We start from the raw sequence: 26,230 nt of genomic DNA on the forward strand, positions 1-26,230 counted from the left end.
TTCCAGTAATTGAGATCTATTTGGAAAAAAGTTATTTTTTAACACAACAATGACTTTTTTGAAATATCACAGACTAGCCCAGATAAAAGGTCAGCAATCAAAGCTAAATGCAGTGAATGGAACTGTATATACATTGCCTTTCAAGGAAAGCCAATGCATTTAATACACAGGAACCCCAAAAACCCCTAAGAAATTGTCCCCATGGACCATCTTAATTTACTGCTAATGAAACCATTGTCAGAACACTCTTAGTAAAATAACACTTATACAGAAACTATTGCTCAGAAGTTCATATGGCCAAATGATTATATCATGTTTTCTAATCACAGATGAAGGGAGCATCTGCATGCCAATCAGTACAGTAAAGACCTGGGCGCTGTTTAAAACCTTGCTTCCTCAGCATTTCCCGAGCTTTCATCACCAGCTCACGGTTTGCCACAGGAACACCACGTTCAGAAATGATTGTTTGAATTGCATTACTCAAAGCTCCATATGCATTATCAGGATTTCCAGTAGGATTTGCATCTGCAGAAGTTTGATCAGACTGGCAGCCACTGATCAAAATCCCCGTATGTGGCATCCCTTTCTTAGTAGATCCAGCATACACTTCCTGGGTGCTTGACACATCTGCCTGCATTGCTGGCTTTACATACTCAGAATTATCATCTCCATCCAGCTTTTGCTTCAGAAACTGCTGAGCCAAATTTCCAATGGTCCCAAGGAACCCACCGTCATCATTGGACTGCAGTTTGGTCACAAGAACCTTGACAAACTTCTTCACTTTGGGGCTAGAATCCTCTCCAAACATGTCAAAAAGAGTTGGCCTGATTTTCCCAACATCAATATCTTGTCGACCAGTTTTCTGTTTCAGAATTTCTATCAATGTAGACAGAGGAAGAGAACGGTTTTTAGCTTCCCCTTCCCTATAGTTCAGCACCTCTGGTTCTTCATCGTTTTCTCTCTGGTGCTGGTGACCATGTCGGGAAGGTAGACGAATGCCTCGAGATTCAAAGGCATCATGCACAGTTTCAGATAATAAGTCTCGGAAGCCAAATCTACCTTCTTTCTTCTGCTCCCCATCAAACTCAGCTTCCCTATTCTGCTCATTCCTATTCATAGAACTCTCCCCAATTTGTTCCTTTGCCTTCTCAACTAGACCCCCACTGTGGCAAGAATCAGAAACTATTGTAAAGACACAATCGCGTGGAACCTTTTCAATGAACTCGCGGAAATCATCATCTGCATTGTACATTTCAGGTCTCAGCTTCGCATTGTCATATTAACTGTCTATTGCATCTTTGAGCTCAAATTTATACTGCATCTTTGAGCTCACCTTTATACCAATTGCTTAGAAATCTTTTTATATGCATTGGAAATAAGTAACACTATTTATATGCAACTTATACTTCATGAGAGCCATAATAGAGATGAAAACAGTACCAAAATTCAATGAAAAATGAACTGAATTAATTGAACTAATTAGCAATGTAATTCCATTATGCATGAATAAACCAATAAAAAACCACCTAAGCTATATAGCTTTTGAGACTGACCACAATTCACATTCTGTGAAGAGAAACAAACAGTATAATTGTGTGGTTCAGGGTCACATGATCATTCCAGATTTTATCTCTGAAACCATGAATTGGCTTGAACTCGTCACCTTAGAGAATCTCAAGATTCTAAAAAGCTACTTTCTGAAACTTAGGAATGAAAGAAATTAGTAGAAAACCTACTAAACTAAAGCATACTAATCATTTCCCACAATTGAGCTAGGTTGCAAGTGCAAAAGATTGGGGATTGGTGTTCAAAGGCTTTCATTTGTGTGTGATCAGTTGATCAATACTTTGATGTTTAACATGCCTGAAATATTTAGTATTTGGGAATGGTCAGATGAAAGAAAAACAATTAAGTCACACTATGCACAACTTAATATCAGATTTTTTTTTCTGGAAACGAAAAAAAACCTATAGGTTCTGCCACAGTTGCAATGCTCTGCCAGTAGACACAAGGATTGTGATCCATGGCCCAGAGTTAATGATCCAAGACAGGAAGTTTCCAGCTGAGTATCGCATGTGCAAAAGATTGATAGACAATCAAACTGCACAGAGATGAATAAAAACCAAACAGAGATTGTTCCAGAACAAGCACGCCCTTGGGAAAGGTGTGCGGTTGTTTATTTCTGCCAATTATAATGATCACAGTGACTCCTGCAACACCTGTTACAGATGCATATCGAAAAATATACAAGTTTAAGGATTTAAATCTTGTATTGTTCACCCTTCAATAAATGAATTTTAAAGATGAACTACTCAAATAGAAGCTAATGTGACTATATACACAAACGTTCATTGATACTGACTATAAAAGTGAATTTTAGCTGAAGGAAACATTTTAAATATGCAAATATCGTCAAGAGTTTTAGGTGCACGAAACTCGTGGATTATGATATATACGGCATCAAAATCAAAAATCACATTATGGAATCATAAACTATGGTAGAAAGGAGCTTGTATCCCTCAACCCAATATTACTAGATCTACATGGATTCATGTGCTTGTTTCTTACACAAAGTCTGCAAATGTTGTTGCAGCTTTAAAAGCATTGTCTAGGATAGGGTTTCACTAGAAAAACTAGGAAGCATCGATTTAATTATTAAGAATCTTCTTTCAAAAAAATCCACAAAAAGAATAAGAGTTGCTCTTGCATCCAATATGGCCCAAAAAGATGTTCACTTTTTTGTTTCTTAAAACTAGAGCAGAGATTTTAAAGTAGCAACTCCAATGTGATCAAGGGGCAGCACACTCAATGGGTTAAGGGGCAAACACTCCATTAAAGTCAAGAAGCCCCACACAAACCCTTAGTGCAGCAGGCCATTTTTCATAATTTTATCACTTTAATTCTCTGAATTTCCTCCTACCCCGTTTTTAAAAAAGCTCAAGTTCCATGCTTTTGCATTTAAGAATTTTCATCTATAGATGCTTCTCCACATGGTTTTCATGACTCAGACGGTTCTACCCTCAAAAACTCACAATATCCAGCTAGTCGAGCAGACTCAATGAGTCTAGCTAGAATCACCAAGCACATGTGCCAAAGGTCCTTGGGCAGTTCTACCCACAAAAACTCACCAAGTCCAACTAGTCAAGCAAACTCAATGAGTCTAGCTAGAATCACCAAGCACATGTGCCAAAGGTCCTTGGGCATCATTTAAACTTGCTAACCTCAAGACTTGCTGATTCTAGGCAAGTCCTGGTGGGTCTTGTAACACTACTATACATAATTCAAAAAGGGTCATAGTGGAGACGAAAGGTCCATTTTAGATGTGCAGCATTTGCTAGAATTTGATACGGATCTGTGTTTCCTAAAAGCATCTTGAAGGTGTTCTTGCCCTATAGCTATCAAGCCATGAGGGTAGCTTGGGTGTAACTGCATGCTCTATTTGGTGAATCCTCTTGGATCATACAAGATTAATTTGTGATCCACATTTAGTATGCCGATTATGCCATAAAACAGATCCTAGGGGAGTTTTTGAACAAAGTACTTTCCAGTAATGAAAAACCAATCCTCTGGAAACTACACTGTTTAGAGAGTTGTGATAATCCTAGGACAATACTGTAACATTCCTAGCTAAAAGATATTTTAATGAAAGAAGGGCTCCCCAGCACCATGATATTTCATGGCTTCTTGTATAAATGCAAATAATGACTCGGAATACTCTGTTCAGGGTTTCCATTGTGGTAGATATGGAGAAAAGGTAGAATCTCCTTAGCATTTGGTTTTAATTTATTTTTTCTATAGGCTGAATCTATATGTTCTGTGACATGATTCCACCTTAGTTTGGGTTAGTTCTAGATTTTCTTTCCGAGATGAACTCCTATTCAGTTCTGTTTCGACAACATTATCTGGATGCTAAATCATTCCCTGATATGCTTGAAAATTCGCTTGGAGAAAAATCAAAGAGTTTGCCAGAACTTCATTTTGCCTACATAAAGAAACACAATCAGGATTAAGGCCTCACTGATTGTTCTTTAGAAGAACCAAACCTGTCAAGGATTCTATGACCTTGCACTAAGAACTCTTTGGAGTTAATCTTTGCCATGCCCCCGCCATGAAGACATTACTCTTACAAAACAAATTGCAGCACTATAACACTCCAATTGCTGCCTTTAAACTTTGGAGGAAGAAACTAAAAGGACCAACAATCCATTAATATGTTTGGTCAATATTGATTGATAGCAATTCCTAAACATAGATGATTAATTGGCATGTGTTTGGCATTAAGCTAAGCAGAACTTGGATTAAGAGGAGATGCATCACTTGTGTGATAATAATAAAGGTTCTGACTATCATCCCACTGTGAAGGATATAGAAGGGATATCATTTCATTTGTGAATGCATTGACTTAAATTGAGACATAAAATATCTATTGGGGATAAATATCAATTGCAACAAAGACTGATATTTATAAATAAAACTAAAATTAGGAACAGTTCTACATTTAAATTGCAGAGATCAAGTTTGTTGCAGCCATCGATTGCATCTCCACTGAGAGCTATTTATTAGCAATTAATATAGTGCATCCCCATAGTAATCTATTTTAAATTTATACAGATGCCTTGCAAATAGGAAGGATGGCCAGCCTCCCAAGTTCATAACAGCTTAAGGACCAGAAATATTTCTTGCATCTTATCAAGTACACCACCCCATGATGGATGGACCATAAATCCTGCCATATTTGTGGACTAAGAGGTTACATGGACCAGTAATCCTTCCTGTACTCTTGTACTTGGTTGAGGAAGCCGATTGACCTCCAAGTTTGATTGGGAATGGAAAGGACCAGAAATCCTTCCAGGCTCCCACAACACCAGAATGACCATCCAGGAGATTGCTGTTTGCAACCATTTCCAATGAACTCGCGATGTTGTTGACTATAGCAATATCTTGGACTAAATATTAATGATATTAAAGTACATTGATTTATATATAAATGATGCTTATATGTATAAGATGCTATCATGGATTCTTCATATTAAATGTTTCAATGTCATTCTGGAGTAATAAATATTGTTTGCAGAACCCAAACCAGGAATAGCCCATAAAGTACAATACAATTGATAATCTGTTTTATGAAGTCAAATTTATAGGTATCATGCATTTTTCATCTTAAGTTGGACGCATTGTTTTAGGGCAAAAATCAGGAATATTCCAAAAGGGGGTGTTTCAATTGGTATCAGAGCCGCCTTGATCCTGCCAGCCTAAAGATGAAGAACAGACGTATATGCTATTAAGCCAAAGAGCTCAAAAGAGCCTTGGAAAGAGAGAGGAGAATACTAGAGGCAAGTAGAAACCTGATTAGAGGTAATATAACAGGTAATCATGAGGGTAGCATGGGAAATGAATCGAGAGCTTTCATGAAGCAATAGGAGTAAACAACACAACTCCTCCAAATACTCCAAAAACACGAATAATTCAATCAAATACTGCTAGGCCTAATCAAGCAATAGGAGAGAAGCTAATTACAACCATTCTAAAAATAATATAACTCTGCTATGATCACCTAACAAGACCTACTTTCATACATAGGGAGGCGCAACAGAGAAGAAGAAGAGCCCCACATTGTTATGACACTAATAAATGTGCAAAAGCATACTCAAATTGACCTTGACCCAAGAAGACATCTCCTTTAGAGAACATTGTGATGCAAAGACAAGAAACACCTCCCAACAAGGATTTACAACAAAGAGAGAATATTACTCTTCCCAATTTTGATTGATCAAGGAAAGTAACTGTGCAAGCATAGATCCAGAAAGTAGTCATTTTTTTCTCTTAGCCCCATGACAAAAGGAGATGTAAATTTCCCATTATACAATATGTCAGAGGTTGCACACAAATGGTGACACTGTAAAATTACCACCCAAGGCATCAACATGTAACAACCTACAATGAGTTTACACAAACACTTGTTGATCAAAAGCATCCCCAAACACATTTCAAAGAGTTGACCCGATTAAAGAAACAATGTTTGATAGAGGATTATGTGGCATAATTTCAAGAGAAATCAGTTGAGATTGGGTGTTTCCAAGGGGAGGCTCACATACGCATATATGGAGGGATTAAAAGACTCCATCCATGGCCCGTGACCCTACAACACTTCTAGATGAAGTCCAAAAGGCTTTGAGATTTTTAAGTCACAAAAACAAAGGACAAGAGCTATTCAAAGAATGTGCCTTCAAGGGTGCAAACCCAACCCTCCTATAAGGAAAATTGGTTACCAAAGACACTGTCTTCGTGTTTCCATATAAAGGAAGACAAGACAAAGCTTTAAAGGAAAGGGTTGTGTTTTTCATTGTAAGGAAAATGGGCATTTGGACATGAGTGTTCAAGAATGGGACAAGCACACAACTTAGAAGCAATATCAGACAAAGAAATGAGTGAAGAAGAATTTGAAACCTAAAGGGGAAAAAATGACTAAATTTGTGGTAACCATGGGGATCATGGATGTTGTAATGTCCCCTTTGCTTGATTACCCAAAATTTTGCATCTCAGTCAATACTGCTATACATATATATGATTTAATATTCTTTCCTTCTTTGATGCTGATCCCTACTACTTTGAATAAATGCTTATTGCTGAATGGTTCGATCTATCAATCGGATCGCTGAATATTGGCTAGTCTCTTATGATATTTGAAGTCCCTTATGAAAATGATTCCTTGACTGATTGGTGTTTCTTCAAATGACACCTTCCTCGATCGATGTCCTTCTAAATACAAAATCTTCTACCATTGCAACCTTCTTGTATCACTGAAAGGTGGTGTCCCTTTAGTCAGCCCTCCTCACTTGAAGAGTGGCATCCTTTCACAACCAATTTAGCAACTCTCTTTAGTTTTTATTAAACACTGCCTTCATTCAATTGTTAACTAAATTGATGTTTTTATGTAATTAAATCACTGTTTATTAAAATTGATGCCTTAATTATATGGGTGTCTGTTTGTTGAGTAATCACTGTTTTTGGTTTGTTGATAATTGGATTATTGGGCCAGTTAAATTTCTCTTCCTTAGACAAGGTGATGAAAGTATGCCCTCCCCAAAATTGCTTGTTCTGAAGCAGTATTTGAATAATCATGGAGTCTACTTCATAATTTACCTTGTCCTGCACTATATAGATATTATCATAAGTTGTGGATATTCATGGAGTAAACATATTGGAAGCAATCATGGATATTCATGGTGTAAACATATTGGATACACATTAGGTATGAACAAAACACAGAGCATACACATGAATATATGCAGACACAAAGCATACACATAAAAACAAAAAGCATACACATTAATATATGTAGACACTGAGCATACACACAAACTCATGCATTGTTAGATCTCTTCTCATTGACTAGAATGCATCCATTGATTTGTTTTTACCTTGCAGGTTGGTAAGATCAAATAAGAAAGAAACAAGTATTTGGACCTAAATTAGGCAAGTGCATCAAAGGGTTTGTTAAGAGCTAGGAAAGGGCCTAACCCCACCTCACTATTCTCATGAGCCAAGAAGGCAGCCAAACCCACCTTGCTGCTCATAAACCTCTAAGAGCCAAGGAGAGGGCCTAACCCCACCTTAATGCTCCCATGAGCCAAGAAGGAAGCCTAACCCCACCTTGCCACTCATAAACCACTTAGAGCAAGCAAGAAGGCCTAACCCTGCCTTTTTGATCCCATGAGTTGGGAATGGGGCCTAAACCCACATTTTCGGCTTGTAAAGGTCATTTAGGGCCAAGAAGGTGCCTTAGTTCACACTTCTACTCCCATATTTTCAATCATGTTGACACTCAATTTTAAATGAAATACTATGGGTGACATTGAAAGAATTAACTCTATTAATGGAGAGACCAGCCCTTGGCTTCAAATTAGAACTCTTCAAACAATAATTTGTGCATGTTGGAGGAGTATGTGTTGATTCACGAGCAAACCATAATGCTTTACCCCTCGCATGTGTTGTAATAAACCTAAAGAAACATCAGGAACTTTATCCATGAAGATTTTTCCTTTTCAGAGTTTATAATCATGACACTAGAATATTTCAAGGATATGCAAAGATACGAGATTTTATATTATTCCGACACTTTGGGCATCCTATCATTTATGGGGCATGGCCATTACGTTTCTTCAGATGACTCCTTCCTAGATGAATGCCCATTTCAATCAAAATCTTCTACTCTTATAATCTTCTCCTGTTGCTGAACAATGTGTTCCTTTAGGCGAGCCTCCTCTTTTACAGAGTGGTGTCCCTTTTGGTTATTCCAACACTTTGGGCATCCTATCATTTTTGGGATAAGGACATTACGTATTCCTTGAAAGTGTGGGATTTGATTGTCTAACCATCTCTAATATTGATTTAAGGATTGAATACTAAATGCATGTTGATTGCAATAAACTCCAAACAATACACAACTACTCTAAATGACAACTAAAACCAATGAAAAGACCATGTGAATATATCTCCATACTTCTATTTGCATAGACATCATATTCATATGTTTTTAGCACATATATTTGTCTGTACCATCAAGTCAGAAGGAACAACACTCCAATACCAATTGTACAGTCTCCTTTCTGGGATGACCTAAACCTTGCCTTTCAATCTGTTACTCCAATGTAGATTGATCTAATTTACTATTGTTTCCTTCCTCGATGCTTATCACTGCTCTACTTTGAACAAATGCTTATTGCTTAACTATCAATTGGATCATCGAATGTCATCATCTACTCTCTTGTGGTGTCTGATGTCCCTTTTGAAAATGGTTCCTTGATGGTTTGATGTTTCTTCAAATGACTCCTTCCTAGATGAATGCCCTTTTTGATCAAAAAGCTTCTACTCTTATTATCTTCTCCTATTGCTGAACAGTGGCATTTGTTGTTGGGTTATTAGGTAGTTAGACAATTGGCACATCCGATGGAATTACACGATTGCAACGGTTCGCCTTGCAACCCCTTGGACACTATATGTATGCACCATTTCCTTTAATTAAGACATGTTGGTTGGGAGTACATTTGTGTATAGTGATCATTGAATGAATATAATATTGTTCTTTCTTTACATTCCATGTTAAGCACTTTACTTTCTATACGCAATTAGTCTTTGTTACCCCACGAGGGTAAACATTTGGCATCGTCGTCGTTTCAAATCTGGGGAAAGCAACGCGACCAATGACATACCACAAATAGAGTAAATGGGAATACCTCTAGAGGAGAACATGAGAGTTAACGAAAACGGAATACCTGAGTTGTTTGAAAGGGAGCATGAACTAACAGAGAATTTCTACATTTTGTTCCACTTGAGTATTGAAACCTTCGTAGGGAGAGAAGTCGTATGGGAAGAGGTTCCAAAGGAAACTGTCTAAGAACCACTGAGTGTAAGCCCCTCCAGCAACTGGTTTCCCAAACTATTTGCACAAGCTTTTTTGGCATAGAGACAACAACGTGAGGAGATCAAGCGAGAGCAGCTAAGGTAGCAAACCCTTCAAAACTTCTGAGAACGCAACCATTAGGAAACAGAAGAGCGTGATGAAAATAGCCGAAGGTCCCACCCATAAGCCCTAGGCCATGCGAATGTGAGTAGAGTGAGTGAAAAAGAGCACTAACCTCTATAACGGTTGCACAGGCGACCATAATGATGTACGGAGACTTGCATAAATAAAAGTGTTCTTGTTAACTATGATGTTTTTTGAGGATTAATGGCAAATCAGTTGAACAAAAATAAAAAAAGAAATGCACAAAATAATGATGATATTCACGCCGCACAAAGAGCTTTGATCTTCACACAACAAGTCGAGTGACGCCAAAGGCTCACGCAACTTGTTGACGGGTACAATGGTGGGGTCACGGAGGGTGACCTCAGTCTGCAGGTTGTGCACTAAATGGAGAGCAGGGTTCGCCTAACCGTCTACGACTGAAAAAGTTATGATGTACAGAGACTTGCATAAATAAAAGTGTTCTTGTTAACTATGATGTTTTTTGAGGATTACTGGCAAATCAATTGAACAAAAATAAAAATAGAAATGCACAAAATAATGATGATATTCACGCCGCACAAAGAGCTTTGATCCTCACACAACAAGTCGAGTGACGACAAAGGCTTAGGCAACTTGTTGATGGGTACGATGGTGGGTCACGGAGGGTGACTTCAGTCCGCAAGTTGTGCACTAAACGGAGAGCAGGGTTCGCCTAACCGTCTATAACTAAAAAAGTACTGAGGACTTACTCGAAGCGACACAACAAAGGTTGAATTTGTTTGAGGAGATGAGGGAGGAGTTTCTAAACATGCATACACCACAGGTGGAGAACATGGACAGAAGTAAAGAGGGAACCAACGCAACTCAAGGTGTCGAAGGAGCACAAGCGCATGGTGATTACTTTGTCCCGAATACACCCTTCGAGTGAGTACAGTTTGATAGTAGACCACGCCTCTTCGCATAAGTTATCACACCGCAATGCACACAAGCACAAGTGCATGCACAACAACAACAATCGTTACAGACACAGCAACCACCATGAGTGGTGAACCCGAACAGAAGTAAAGAGGGAACCAATGCAGCTCAAAGTGTTGAAGGAGCACGAACGAACAGTGATTACTTTGTCCTGGATACACCATTTGAGTGAGTACAATTCGATAGTAGACCACGCCTCTTCGTAGAAGTTATCACACCATAGTGCACACAGGCACAAGTGCATGCAAAACGATGACAACAATCGTTACAAACACAACAAGCACCTATAGCACCATAGCGGCTGCTAATTATGGCAAGGCCAAAACAAAAATTACCCAAGTTTAGGGTGACGAGAAGGAAGATCCTCTCAGATGTTGTATGTGTGAAACTATCTGGACAGCAAATGGTGTTCCCAATAAAGATGAATGGGTTCAACAGTTTCCTACAACCCTACAGGGTGTTGCTATCGACTGGTATTCGGACATGGACAAAACAAAAATAGGTTCATGGACGATCTCAGGAAAGAATTCCAAGCAAAATTTAAACTTCTTCAAGATGACAATAAGATCGTCACAAAGATTTACAATGCTAAGGAAGAAAAGAAGGAAATTGTCTGAGCATACAATAAAATGTTGAAGGAATTGCTTGCAAAGATGGAACCTAACCGGCAGATGAATTAAAGAAGAGATGGTTTGTTGACGGATTAAACACATATCTCAGAAGAAAAATGAGGATTGTACCGCCAACATCGTATAATGATGCGTATGACATAGCGATGAATTTGGAAAGTGAAAGCAAAATCTCAAAGAAGAAAAAGAAAAGCAAGTCATCATTTGAGAGTGACAAATCCTCGACCAAGGATAGTGGCAATGATGATGAATCTAATAAAAAGGTACAAACATTACAAAAGGATATGGAACGCATGATGCAGGAGTTCAAGACAATGAAAAGAGGCGCAGGGCGGAATGACGAAGGAGAAATGTGGTGCACAATGTGCAAAGAAAGAGGACACACAAAAGAAGCGTGTCCTAAAAAGTCATCATGTGACATCTGCCAAGTGATGGGCCATTCCACCAAGGAGTGCCCATATAACTTAAAGACAAGAGGGCCACAAGTCCTTTTCACTCAGGAACAACCATCTACCTCTAGGGCTGCCAACTAGCAAACAAACAATGTGTCATTTGGTGGGGTCCAAAATAACCAGCAAGGAGGAAGAGGAGATAATGAGAATAGAAGCCGGATACAATATAAATGAATGAAGGATTTTAATGCGTCCACGAGACCATCGATCTAAGGGACCACAAATTAGAAGCACTAATCCTAATTCCTTTTCAGATCCAACCTCCTACTATGAATCTTGACGATCAAACCAGCTGTCTATTGTATCTTATCATCATCGAACAAACTAATTCAAAGGGCTAGTCGATTATTCAGTGTTGGGGCATGCAACCAATGGGGTCACTTCACTCAAGACTACAATAAAAACAACACACCACAGAAATTGTGTCGATGGTGTGGCCCTGGAAATCACAAAGAAGCCAACTGCCCAAAGCCTAGGGTGAACTTACTCAACATCGAAGAAGACGTATTGGCAATCACTCGTAATCAAGCGAAACAAGCCATGTACCTTGGTCCCCGTATAGAGAGGCAAAGGGTATGGGAGATGAAAGAGAAAATAAAAAAGGTAATGAAAGCGAAAGGGGATTCACCTATGGCTACAAGTACCTCTGGACGAACAAAGGTTGAGAATAACATAATAAGGCAGATATTGCAAATGGAGGTTCCAATTAAAATACAAGACCTCCTCCACACCTTAACCCAGTTAAAGACAACATTACTAAACACCTACACCGCACAACTAAGTATCAGCACCACACAACGGCCAACCATTTTGAGAGGATCAGCGGTAGACCCTATGCTACTCGCGTTGAACAATGGACGGTACCCTGCAGTAGTGGAGATAGGTATCCTCGAGACAGTCCTCACCGATACCATAGTTGATGGTGGGTTGGGGGTAAATGTGCTTCAAGAGAAGACATGGAAGAAACTTGGGAAGCTTACCCTGTCGCCCCCACCTTCAACTTACTCAATGCAAACCAACATGGAATCAAACCTCTAGAGCATTCATGGCTCAACCAATCACTATTGGAACCCAACCATTCATACTAGATTTCATCATAATTCCATTGAAAAAGAGGGGGTGTGATGCCATTTTGGGAAGGGTATGTCTAGTAACAGCAAGGGCAAACCATAATCGGAAGAGAAACATGCTTTCCTTGGAACGAGTTGAAAGGAAGTTCGTTATCGACCTTCAAACACAAATGGTGAGTGAGATGGGTTCGAAATCTGAATCCAATGGAGAATTTGGTGGAAGGGATGAGGGGAGAGATTGGATGGAGCCTAATGATGAAAGTGTGCTGGAACTTGAAGATGTTCAGAAGATTACAAGTTATTTCCAAGTTGCAATATGCTAGGAGTGAAAGGAATGGATGTAGAAGAGGAGGTTTTTCCATCGAAGTTTGGGGAGTACAAAGAAGGAGAAGCCAGGGTGAATGAAAGTCCTGCTCACAACTTTGACACAAGGAAACCAATTAAGTACAGAGAGTCATTCGTACGAGTCACAAATCTCGAGGATGAAGAGAGTTCACACAACATACTAGTTGGCAATGATTGGAATCCAGTGTTGAAGGCAGCAGCATTCAAAATCTTCATGGAGTACAAAGATGTGTTTGCCTGGAGTTACAAGGACCTAAAGGGTGTACTACCAAAGTTGTGTGGACAACGTATACCCCTAGTGCCTAGCGTGGTACTTATGCAGAAGAGATCGTACAAGATGAACAAGAATTACGCAGCTAGGGTTGATGAAGAGATCAAACGCATGTAGGAGGCAGGAATCATATTTCAAGTTGAGACAAGTGAATGAGTTTCGCCCATTGCGATATCATTGAAAAAGGAGGCAAACCAGATTAGGATCTGTGTCAAGTTTCGATGCTTGAATGCTATCACTATAAAAGACCCCTTCCCTATTCCATTCACGGATACAATACTTGAAGAAGTTGTTGAACATGAAACGTACTCATTTATGGACGGGTTCTTTAGTTATAAACAGATATTGATGGTAGATGAGGATAAGCTAAAGACCACTTTCTTAGTAGAAGATGCCGTCTATGCATATAACCGGATGCCCTTCACTTTGTGCAATGCGCCAACAACCTTCCAAAGAATAATCCTCTGTATCTTTGATAAAATGTTCATAGGGAACTTTCGTGCCTTCTTGGATGATTGGTCTATCTTCAATGGACAAGACATGCATTTGGCAGCACTTAGGTAATGCATGGAAAGTTGTTGTTGGGCCAGGCAGGCGCTGAACCCGAAGAAATGCAGATTCATGGTACCCTAGGGTAAACTGTTGGGGCACATTGTATGTAAGACAGAACTCAAAATTGATCCTAACAAGATACTAGTGATTGTGGAGATGGAAGCATCGACCGATGTAAGTGGAGTCAAATCATTCTTAGGGCATACTGGATATTTCAGAAGGTTCGTAAAGAACTTTGCTCAAGTTTCATGCCCCCTCAACAGGCTCACAAGAAAAGGGGAACCCTATGTTTGGGGTATGGAGCAAGAAAACTCCTTTAAGGAATTGAAGACAACATTATTAGGGGCACCAATTTTGGCATACCGAAATTGGGATGACAAGTTTCGCGTGCACATGGACGCGAACTTTGCAATTAGCACAACACTTGCACAAATGGGTGATCATGGCCTAGATCATCCTATCTACTTTGCTAGCAAATTGTTGTCAAAAGCGAAGAGCTACAACACGAAGGAGCGAGAGGCTCTAGGAATGGTGTATGTACAAAGTTCAAACACTATCTGTTGGCAATGCCCTTCACATTCTACGTAGACCACCAGGTGTTGATGTACTTGATAAACAAACCCATCATTCAGGGAAGGGTGGGCATATGGTTGTTGCTACTCCAGGAGTTTACATTCACCATCATAGTGCGACCGAGGAAGAGAAACATTATAGTCAATCAACTATCTAAGCCATGTTATAGTCAATCAACTATCTCAGGTCAGATCGAGGGAGCCACCAAAAGGAGTTAATGATGACTTCCCAAATGCGCTTTTATTTTGTATAGCCATCCTTCTGGAGTGGTAAAAAAGCATCAATGAATATCTATCCACTTCACAATTCCCCAAGAAGATGCCACCAAACAAATGATGGAAGTTGGCATTAAGAAGCAGAATGTTTCCCTGATCAATAGTCTGTTGTAAAAAATGGGGCCAGACCAAGTATCGAGAAGATGCTGTTAGAAATAGGAATTATTAAGAGGGGGGGTGAATCAGTAATCTTAAAACTTTAGCCACCAACTGGATATTATTTATTACTTTGAACCATACATAAGAAAGTAAACAAGTAGTGTTGAACAGTAACAGTTACCATGCACAAAGATAACTCATAACACCATATTTTGTTAACCAAGGAAAACCCCGGTGGGGATGATACCCACTAGATAATATACTAATATATATGTTCCCTGTTAGAGGATGGACCTTGTTAGGAGTCAATGAAAAAATTCAGTATGGAGAGTCCCTGTTAGGAAACTTTGAATCCATGTTAGGAGATTCCAACCTTGTTAGGAGTTGTAGTATGGTAGATGCAAGAAGAGCTCACTACCCAAACATGCACTTCCAATTACAAGAAGAGCTCACTGCCCAAACAAGTAATTAGTCTTCCAGATATATAGGTGTTGTAACTTCTTTCTTGACTGATCTCTGATCGCAACTCAATCTTGGATCACAAAATCAAATTCTCAAAACTTCACATATATTGCTTCACAAAAGTTCACATATCACTTCTCACAATACAAAAATGCACACTTCTTTTCGCAAGATGTCCTTCACATAAATACCATGCATTTTCACAAATTGCTACTCAGTCGGCTAAGACCATAATATACTTTTCCAACTAAAAGTAAACATCTAGGATGTCGGCCCTAATTGGTCGAGTAATTATTTTGTAAACAAAATAATTCCTTTACCTTTAATTCTGTTGTTTTGTTTTACTGGTTAAACGCGAATATCTCTTTTTCGAGGTTATACACATCATCATGTATACTGTCTCCATCTAACTTCGCCAATCATAATATGATGTCAATAACAAGTTACATACAAAACAATACACTGTTGTAAACCAATTTGTTACTTAGACAATTTTCTAGGTACCAAAAACTAAGTATCTTTTATTTTCGAGGTTTCTACAAGCATGTACATCATGTGTTGCCATAAATGACAACAATTACATATCTCCATTAGCCAATTGTCAACAGATGCGTCATGGAGGAAGAGTAGAGCATCCTTTGGGAAGTCCATGAAGGCCACGCAAGAGAGCATATGGAACTGAACACAACAGCGAGGAAAGTAATTCTGCTGGGGCTATGGTGGCTATACAATGATGCCATATAATGGGTAGTCAGCTGCGAAACTTGTCAGCATGCAAGTAAACCCTTAAAATGGGATTTCATGCCGCTCAATCCAACACATGCCCAAGATTTGTTCAAACAACGGGGTTTAGATTTTGTGGGACCCCTAAAGCCAAGTTTGGCTCACAGATGCCATTACATCGTGGTAGCAATGAAGTATCTCACGAAGTGGGTGGAGGCACTTCTGTTGCCCAACAACTCAGCAACAAGCACAACAAAATTCATTTATGAGCAGATAATCACGCGTTATGGCATCCCTATCTAGTTGACTAGTGATAGGGGAGGTCAGTTCGTCAATCATGTGATCTGACTACTCACGAATGAGTTAAAAAAATTCACTATCTATCGATCACGTACTATCCAAGAGCCAGCGACCAACGGAGGGAATGAACAAAATTCTAGTGTTAGTCATATACAAATCATGCAAGGTGGAGCAAGCACTTTGGGTGTACCACACAACGTACAAAGTCACAATAGGACAAACGTCATTCCACCTAATGTTCGGGCAAGAAGCATTCGTGCCAACAGAATTTATGGTCCCAAGCTCCACATAGCAATTGACAATAGACTTGGTGATATGGAAAGTCTAAAGGAAATATTGTATAGGCTAAACAAGCTAGACGCACAACAGCTAATAGTGCAATGGGCGACTGAGGTAGCACAAACTCATCGTAAAGTGTGGCACGATAAACATTTGAAGGGGACAAGGTTTCAGCCTAAATAGTTGGTACTAAGATATAATGGGCATAATGAGAATAAACCCGAGAATTTCAAGGTGATATGGCTAAGACCCTACAAAGTACAAGAAGTTGGTGACAATGGAGCCATTAAGCTGTGGAGTCTCAATGGGTGGGAAATAGCAAATTCAATTAATGGTTTGAAACTCAAAATCTATCACCAAGGGCATGAAGGACAGAGCGACCCACAAAGCAAACTAGCTATGAGAAACATTTTTTTAAAATTAAAAAAATTAAAAAGAAAAAAAAAGTCTGGTGGGCAATGTCCACGGACATGTGTTCCATGGACACACTATCCCACGAACATGTGTTATGCGGACACAGTCCCACAAATATGTATTCTGTGGATATGTGTCACGAACACACCACAACCCTCGCAAACACAACCATATGTACAACATGTCGCAACCAAGTTCAACAAACGTCACCAATCGAAGGAAAATTAGTTGTGGTGAATAGGAGAAACTCAAGGAGGCACGTTCATGAAACCAAACCATAGTGAAGGGAAGTATCTACAGAGAGGAAAAGCCACAAGCAAAGAAGGGCATCCTGTGGATATCATGTAGTTCTGAGGAGAATAGTCCACACCCCACCAAGAGACAAGTGAGCACGCCCTAATAGAATGAAGTTTTGCAGGTAAAGAGTAGGGGTCAGTAGAACTAATTGCATCTGCAGGGCAACCCTAACCATTTTTGTTACAACACGAGAAAACAAGAAATGGTTAAGGTATGCAATTGAGACGAGAAAGAGGCAAGAGTGGAAGGACCAATTAAAAGTAGACAGTTCCAACATAGACAGGAATGCACGATTCTTCGCTTCAAGCATTTGTGTTGCAAGCCAAGGTGCCACCTCTAGTAGTAAAAAGTAGACAGTTTGTCCCAAGGTGCAACAAGCATCCCAAAAGGAAGACATTTCCCATCGCACAGTTCAATTTGAGGGCCTGAACGACATTGAATGTCACCAATGGTGCCAAGAGACGTCGAGCATATACCTCGTCAAGCAAATATTAGTGCGCGCACAAGTGCATTGGGCCACCCAAATGCCAATGTTTTCCATCAGGCTTTTTGAGCCGATACTAAGAAGCATAATTGAATTGTATGACAAATTTAGCAAGAGGAGCTCATTCAAATACAAAAAACACCCTATCACTATTTTGTTCAAAGCCCACAATTTTAATAGATTTTTTGGTATTCCAGAGCAAGGAGATCGTAAGGTGGCAATAACAAATCACAAACTTCCACAGGATTGGAAGGAATATTGGGTTAAGTTGGTGGGTACGGAACTTTTAGCTGATGAATTTGATTTTGTCATAAAGGTCACCAGGAGTAGAGGGTTGAGACATGACTTTGTCAAGGAAGGGCCTTGGCGTTGTATCATGGATGTCCTGAAAAGCCAGCTAACAGGGGCAAGTAAGGCTTTCAATATTGCAAATTGTTTTCATGAATGGGGTGGTGTATGATTAGGCATCTGTCCTGGCTGATCAAATGGAGGAGTTTATGACGCTGCAGCACCACACTTTTTACATGCCCCACCACGCCATCAAATTACTTTTGGAGGCTGCACTTCATCAAATTCAAGTACCACCGAAAGGCAAGCTAGCATAAGGAGAAACCCCAATATTTTATTGGCGACACTTAGACACAAGTGGCACGATGGCTGGCTAGAAGAGGATGATGCAGGAACTAAGTACCGCTAACACTTATAGTGGCCGAGAAGATACAATGAGTGATGGGACTACTTTGGAGAGCGACAACTCTGAGATGGGGGACAAGGACGACGTAACCCATGCAGTGTCTCCACCGAGGTCACTATTCACACCACTCTATTACCCACGTTGGCACACTTGGTACCCACCACTTCCACTCCTTCGATCCCACCATTTGGCCAAAGGAGACCACCTATTGTTATAACACCAACCCCGACGATGATTGAGACCACAGCAGTGGTAAATGAGCAAGTGATAGGGGAGAGGGAAGTAGTCTTTATAGAAATGATTGTCAAGAGTCAGATGGCAAAAGTTGTCCCGAATCAGACTAACCCAAATGTAGTGGCTATTGTTCCAACAAAGGTGCGATGGAGATGCACCAGGAGACAAAGGCAGACGAGAGCAAATCACCAGAGCCTCAAGTCAAATTAAAGGTAATTCGCATAGAGGTTGTCATCACCATTGCTTCTACCTTATTGGTCGAACCTATGAGCATGGCAGTCGGCACAACCAAAGGCCCAAGGGGACCAAGAGATAGACCAGGCCAGTATGTTTTTGCGACAATAGTTCCGACTCACTCCTGCGAACGTCAATCCCTTCATTCAGTGCCCACAACAAGAAGAGATTTTGGCTACAATGCCAGTAGCACCACAGAAGAAGCGGATTCCATTGTCCGAGGATGCGCCAGGAGATGAGGGGGCCACACCGAAGGTGGAAGTCCCTTGCCATAGGAGGAATGGAGATAACTATGGACCAGCAGGTTAGGAAGGAGGACGAGGAGAGGTTCTCCAATGGGTTGGACGAAGAGAGATCCACGACATACATTAGGGCTCTGGAGGATGTCTTGGAAAGAGGTCGGGTACTTAGACATAATGCCTTGACTAGAACAAGGGAATTGTAGTTGATCTGAGCCTACATATGACAAACATGCCCCAAACAGTTCCGCTCTTGCTTTTAGGCGGCTGACAGTAGAGACACCAGAGATGCTAACAGACTGGGCTACAGAACCTGAGTTGAGACCAATCGTCGGCACCGTGGAGAGGCTTGCATATGAGATAGTAGCGGCTTATAAAGACGCCTACTATGCTCAATCGCATGCAAAGGCAAACAGAGTTGTAGCTGAGAGGTCCAGAGAGGTGGAGGCGAAGGCTCAAGAGGAGCTAGCCACTCACTTGGCTAGCCAATAGGCAGCTTGGACGACAGAGTGAAAAGTGCTCTTGCAAGACAAGGAAAAGTTGAAAAGGGGCTAGAAGAGGCTAAAGCAGCTTGTGCATAGAAGGAAGCACAAGCCATGGAGGCAACACTCTTACTAAAGGATGTTGTGGAGGTCAACACGAGGACACAAAAGCATTTGCGAATCCGAGCGGATCAAGACTACGAGTTGCGTCGGTTGCTGAACACTCCAGGGACGCAACCTCCCCCTTAGTCTCTATTTTTGATGTATTTAGATAGTTGTATCCTATTTTGTAAAGTCGTCAAGTGATGACTTTTCTTTTTGGGGGGATGAGGTTGTCGGGTTATTAGGTAGTTAGACAGTTGGCACATCCGAGGGAGATACAAGGTCGCAACAATTCGCCTTGCGACCCCTCGAACACTATATGTATGCACCTAATTAAGACATGTTGGTAGGAAGTACATTTGTGTATAGTGATCAATGAATGAATATAATATTGTTATCTCTCTTTACATTCCATGTTGAGCACTTTACTTTCTGTATGCACTTAGTCTTTGTTACCCCACGAGGGTAAACAACATTCCTTTAGACGGGCCTCCTCTTTTGAAAAGTGGTGTCCCTTTACAACCAATTTAACTGATGTCTTAGTTACTTTTTAACTGCTGCCTTTAATTATTAATTACATTGTTGTATTTATGTGAATTGATGCCTTAATTACATGGGTCATTGTTCATTGAGTGATTGTTATTATTTTGTTTCTTGATACTTGGATCGTTGGGCCAGTTTAATTTGTCTTCCTTAGACAAGGTTATAACATATGTGTTTTGACCATCCAATGGTTATATTACTTATGGAGATATTACCAATACTTTCAAAAGATAAAATTTGTTTCCAACCCAATGACAAAGAAGTAATTTTACAAGGTCTATCAGATGTGACCCATCCATGATATAGTCCAAAAGAATGGAAAGACATTTTAGTCATGGACAAGTGGACTAGGCAACACAATATGTGAGACTTGATAGATCTTTCACCCAATGGAGGAAAGTCTTTCCATGTTGACGTTCAATCTATCCTAAACAAACATAAGATAACCTTTAAAGACATTCCACTAGGGCTGCCTCCTAAGAAGGGTTTTAAACATACTATTTAATTAGGAGGGGCAAAGTTTCTTATTACAACATTCTATTGCCAATAGAGGAAATATAATGAGAAGTTGGCAAACCATTACAAATTACTTGAGATGGAGCATATTCGACCTAGTTCTAACCCTTTCTCCTCCTTTGTAGCCTTAGTACAAAAGATGGATGCCACTATGAGGATGTGTATAGATTACACGGCCCTTACTATAAAAGCCATTATCCCATCTGTAGGATTGATGAGTTAATAGATGCTTCATGGGAAAACACTTCTCCAAGATAAACCTTTAGAAGACCCTTAATAGAAAAGCCATTATCCCATCTCTAGGATTGATGAGTTAATAGATGAGCTTCATGAGAAAACACTTCTCAAAGATAAACCTATGTACATGGGTATCATCAAATTAGGATGAGTAAAGAAGATGTTCCCGAAAAGCCTTTAGATGTGATTTTGGGCCTTTTGAGTTTTTAGCCTTACTATTTGATCTAACCAATGCACCTGCTACTTTTGAATCTTGCATGTACCACCTTTTTAGCAACCAATTAAGGAAATTTGGGGTGTTCTTTGAATACATATTGGTTTATAGAAAAACCTAGGAATTCAAGTCTAACTATCCTATTACAAACTGAGAAGGTGCTTTCTCATGGAGTGCAAGAGTGCACAAGCCCAACAAATTTTTGAGAAAATCAAAGAAATGAGTTCCTAACCACTATTATCCATTCTAGACTTCTTGCTACCATAAGAGCTAGAGTGTGATGCTTCCAGGAAGGTATTGGGGTTGTACTAATGCAAAACAAACATCCCATAGCTGTTCCATTTATGATTTGAAAATGTTTTTATTAAGTGTAACTTAGCTAAGCATGGGCAATACATGATTTGTGGTAAGTTTGTTGTCAAAATGAAATGTGCCCTACTTAGCAGGGGACATTTCACAAAACAGAACAGAATAGCCTAATGTTTTTCTTGAAATGAAAAGATTTGAATGACAAACAACGAAGGAGAGTCAACAAGCTGCAAGCCTATGACTTTGACATTAAAAACTTGAAGGAGAGGAATAAAGTTGAGGCTGATGTTGTATCTAGAAGACCTAATCTATGCTCTATGATGGACATCTTTGTAGAAAGGAAGAATTCATTACTTGTCAATATGCCAAGGATGCATTGAATAATGACATTTTAGAATAAGCTACAAGATGACAAGTACGAAGTGGTGGGAAAGCTCATCCTTTAAAAAGAACATATAGTACCCAAGAATTAAAAAAATGGAAGAAAATATTATGAGACCACACCGTTATACCCCTTCAAAGGACATCAAGGATACTATAACATGCGAACCAGTAAGGGAATAATTTTCTTGGAAAGGTCTCAAAGGGGATATGTTGAAACATATTAGAATGTATGTTATGTCAAAAAAACAGGATGAAACTGACATTTTTCACAAGATTATTACAATCCGTACCCATACCAAAGCAATAATGGGGGAGATTTTTTATGGATTTCATTACTGGAATCCTAAAGGTGCAAGGAAAAAATTGTGTATTGTGGTGGCAGATGGTCTAACAAAGTATGCCTATTTTATGATGTCCTCAGTACTAATCAGCATTCATGATGACTGTCAAGCTTTCAATTTTTTTGATAGATTGGCTCCATTTTATTATTTCTATCTAATTTCAGTACATATATGTGCTACCATGAAAGAATTCGCCCTTGGATGCTATCGCAACGTGCAAAGTACTATAAAAACCTTCTAAATTGCAAACTATTGACAATACCTAGTTCATCAACAAGATTGGTTAGGTTCTAATGAATGAAAACGATGTGGGATGACATGACCTAGCATAAACCGAGACAACAAAAAAGGAAACTTCATAAAAATTAAAACATTTCTTCTACAAAAAAGGAAACTTCATAAAAATTAAAACATTTCTTCTATCATTTTGAATTACACTATATATGTTGCATCAATTTGGCTTGACTCATGCATACAGATCAACACACATGAGCATATTCATACACATCAAGTTATTTTGTTATATTGCTGTCAGTATTCATTGCGTAGTTTTGAGTCAAATTTATTGACACACATTTCATGAGTAGTGGTTCACAAGACCCATCTCATATGAGAATGAATGGGAGATTTAGCACTCATTGCATTTGGGTGATGCTCGCAGAGGTGAAGCGTTGAAACTTCCTTGGAGGTCACCCATCTCAGTACTACTCCAGCTCAAGCATGCTTACCCACAAAGCTTTTTTCAGTGTTTAGCTCACTTTGCTTGCAAAACCATTGGTAAGAGAGATGAGTTCTATGAGCGACTACTCATAAAGCACAGTCCAATGAGTTTGACTCAAAAACTATACAATTGAATCCTGATAGCAATATCACAATTTAATAAAGATCAAGTGGAATGAGCTCAGGCAGTCGAAAATCAGAACTTTCAAAGTAAAAATCTGGTCTTAAATCCACAGGATATATGTCACATATATACATAAAAAATATTGAATAGCGAATTAGTAAGACTTTTGTGTCTGATGTTGGGTTTGACATAACATAACAGATACATCAGTTGTGGCATCTAGCCAGTGGGTATGACATAACCTAACAGACAAGGAAAGATGCCCCTCTATCACATTTAAATTGAATAACATTGAATGATGAAATATGTAAAACTGTGTTGTATGCAATACTGGGTGTCAAATAGCCCACTGGACAATACCTGCTGCATAGATACCCCAGTCATGGCATCCAAGCCAATGCATGTAGCCTGCAGCATACCCCAACAAGCTAGGCGAGATACCCTAGGTCATGGTATCTAAATCAAAAATATCGAATGTTGAAATAGGTAAAACTGATGCATTCAACTTTGTGTGACAGCACAACGGACTGGAGATACGCTGGTCATGCGATCTAAAGCTATAGGTGTAGAATGCCCAACAGGCAAGGTAACATGTCCCTAGGCCATGACATTTAAACCTTAAAATGTTAAATTTTGAAATAAACCAAATATCAGCATCCATTTTCCGGAGTGAGATAGCCCACTGGGTAGAAAGGGCTGAAAGATACCTTGGGTTATGGCATCTAGACCAATTGGTGTACCGAACCAAAAAGGTGAGACACCGCTCCTCTCGTAGGGAGCATCTGACCTGAACAACAATCAATGTTAAAACATGTTGGATACATCGGACTTACGATAAGACATACTCAAAGATCGAGGCAGGCTAAAGAAATACCCCCAGTGGCGCCATCTGGGCTTCTAGGAGTAGCATGCCCCCAACAAACAAGTTCCGATACCCTTCAATTGTAGTATCTCGTGTAGCGTATCCCCAAAAAGCAAAGTGAAATACCCTTCAAATGGGGCATCTGGTGCAGCGTTCCCCCAAAAAAACAAGATCACATACCCCTCAAAATTGGGTCATCTAATCTGAAGAACATCTAACAAGGAGAATTTACCAGTCCCAAAAAAAGATGAGTTCAAACAGGAAAAAATAGAATTGAAGATGCTATAGAAAAGATAATCAAAGGAAACCTGTGATAAGATTCATGTCAGTGGGAACGATGCATTCATCATAGCCGGTGTCATCTTCGTCGCCGCTCTCAGCAGGCAGGCGAACACCATGGCCGCTATAATGGAAAAACAGCACATCTCCGCGCTCTGCACCTTCCACCAGGTTCGTCAGGGCTCTCCTGATGTTGGCCCCTGTGGGCTCCTTGGATCTCTTATCCGTGTCGATCAGCACTATTATGTTTTCCTCTTCGAATCCAAACCGTTCAATCAGGCAACTGTACATTCTCTTCACATCGTTCACGCATCCCTTCAATTCCGCCTTGGTTCCCGGGTAATTGCATCCAACCAGAACGGCCTTCTTAGCCATAGCAATCTGATCAATCTCTCCCAAACCCCACTGTAAAACTCTCTCCACAAACAGCAGATGATACTCGCTGAATTTTGTAGAGCCGTTAAACGATCAAGCTTCCACCTTTTGCTGTCCCTTTCCTTTGGCAGAGCGTTTTTAGCACGTTAGCGCGTCTAAAGCCGTTTGATTGCTACAAGACCATCATTAATTACGCGGGTGGCACGCTGGAAGGACGGATGGTGGATAAAATCTGGGATTTTACTGGGTTCTCCAGGTCGGTGGGGTTGTTATTCTCATTATTTTCGGGTATGCCCATTTGTCAACAGTTCAGATTAAAATGAAAACTTTTTATTAATGGAACTGTAATAAAGGATTCCCAATCATTTCTCTTTCTAACAGGGAAAGAATTCCCGCCGCATCTATTCGTATTATACTTGCCGACAGATGGCTGCTACACTGACCACGGTAAAATTTAATAATAACAACAATGGTGTAGGCTTTTTTGTGTGGAGCACGGTTCGCCGCGGCTTAAATGGATTTAATAAGAAATTGTAGTAAACATCATCAGAGATAACTTTATGCATAGACGTAAAAAATATATGTAACGGTAAGCTGCACAGCCTCCTAAGTGGGAGACCGTAAGTTGAAATCTGCATAAGGATCTAACGCTAATAATAATTGTAGTTGCTGTCATGGCAGGAATAGGTATCCATTTATGTTAGTGCTAATATGACATTAGCTTGACCAATCAAATCAAAGAATTTAAAAGTTTATATGCAACTTACAATGGGCACCAGCTACGGTGCAACATATTTGCACCGTCCAAACCCCTCCATCTCATGGTTAGCAAGCGTAAGTACCCCCATGCACAGCGTACATCTGTGTCATTTCATTTCCGACTTAGCATATGTCAACAAGTTTCAGACATGCCGCCATCCACATTCCCCAATTGGCAACATTTCTCGCCTTAGTTTTGCCATTAATATCAACCTACCACATAAATGCTCGTCCCGCCATTTTTTTGGTGAAGTCTTTTATAAATCAACAGATCCACATGCATTCTCATATCATATTTGTTGGGTCATTTTTCCAGCCGCTGGGTGAATTTTCTTGCCATTCATCCGATAAGACTCTTTACTATTTGATTTTAATGAATATTTTTGTACATATCTGTTGCAATCTTTATGAATTCTTTTCAAAGATATTATCTTTCTCAAAGATGTCTCTTTCTCACATACATGGTCTCTTTCTCACAGAGGTCTCTTTTCTTTCATTAAAGATTTGGTATATGTTCTTATGTCTTGACTAATGTTTTTGTAGGGAAGAAATTTATTATATGGTTTAATTACTCCGGATCAGATCTCTTCTTTCTTCAGAACTCTCCAATAATGTTGCATCCTGCTCCACCATTTTCTTTACTTTTATGTGTCATTTCTACACTAGGTTAGCATTCTGAAAATGTTTTAAAAGAGTGGGCGTGTTCCAAGAAAACTTGTTACACTTCTCCATATTCCTATCTTTTTCTATGTCATTTCTCCATAAGCCTAAGACTGTCATTACGTTCTTACTGTGATGCCTTACTTTTATATGCCATTTCTATACTAGGTGAGCAAAAACAAATCTTTTGTTGTTGTTTGTACTTATTATC

The 26,230-nt window shown here is 39.6% G+C and overlaps 1 protein-coding gene across 1 annotated transcript; it reads right to left on the reverse strand.

Moving 5' to 3' along the window:
- Positions 1–24,648, reverse strand: LOC149547920 (metacaspase-4-like). The gene is made up of 2 exons (XM_089791966.1): positions 24,255–24,648; positions 1–1,239 (listed from the first exon to the last, which is right to left on the reverse strand). Exons 1-2 carry the CDS (start codon positions 24,598–24,600, stop codon positions 320–322), a joined length of 1,266 nt encoding a protein of 421 aa, XP_089648092.1. The 5' UTR covers positions 24,601–24,648; the 3' UTR covers positions 1–319.
- Between the last annotated feature and the right edge of the window lie 1,582 nt (positions 24,649–26,230).

Source organism: Cupressus sempervirens, chromosome 7 (assembly GCF_028749045.1).
Source record: "Cupressus sempervirens isolate cs-2001-9-10 chromosome 7, ASM2874904v1, whole genome shotgun sequence".
Lineage (NCBI taxonomy): Eukaryota > Viridiplantae > Streptophyta > Pinopsida > Cupressales > Cupressaceae > Cupressus > Cupressus sempervirens.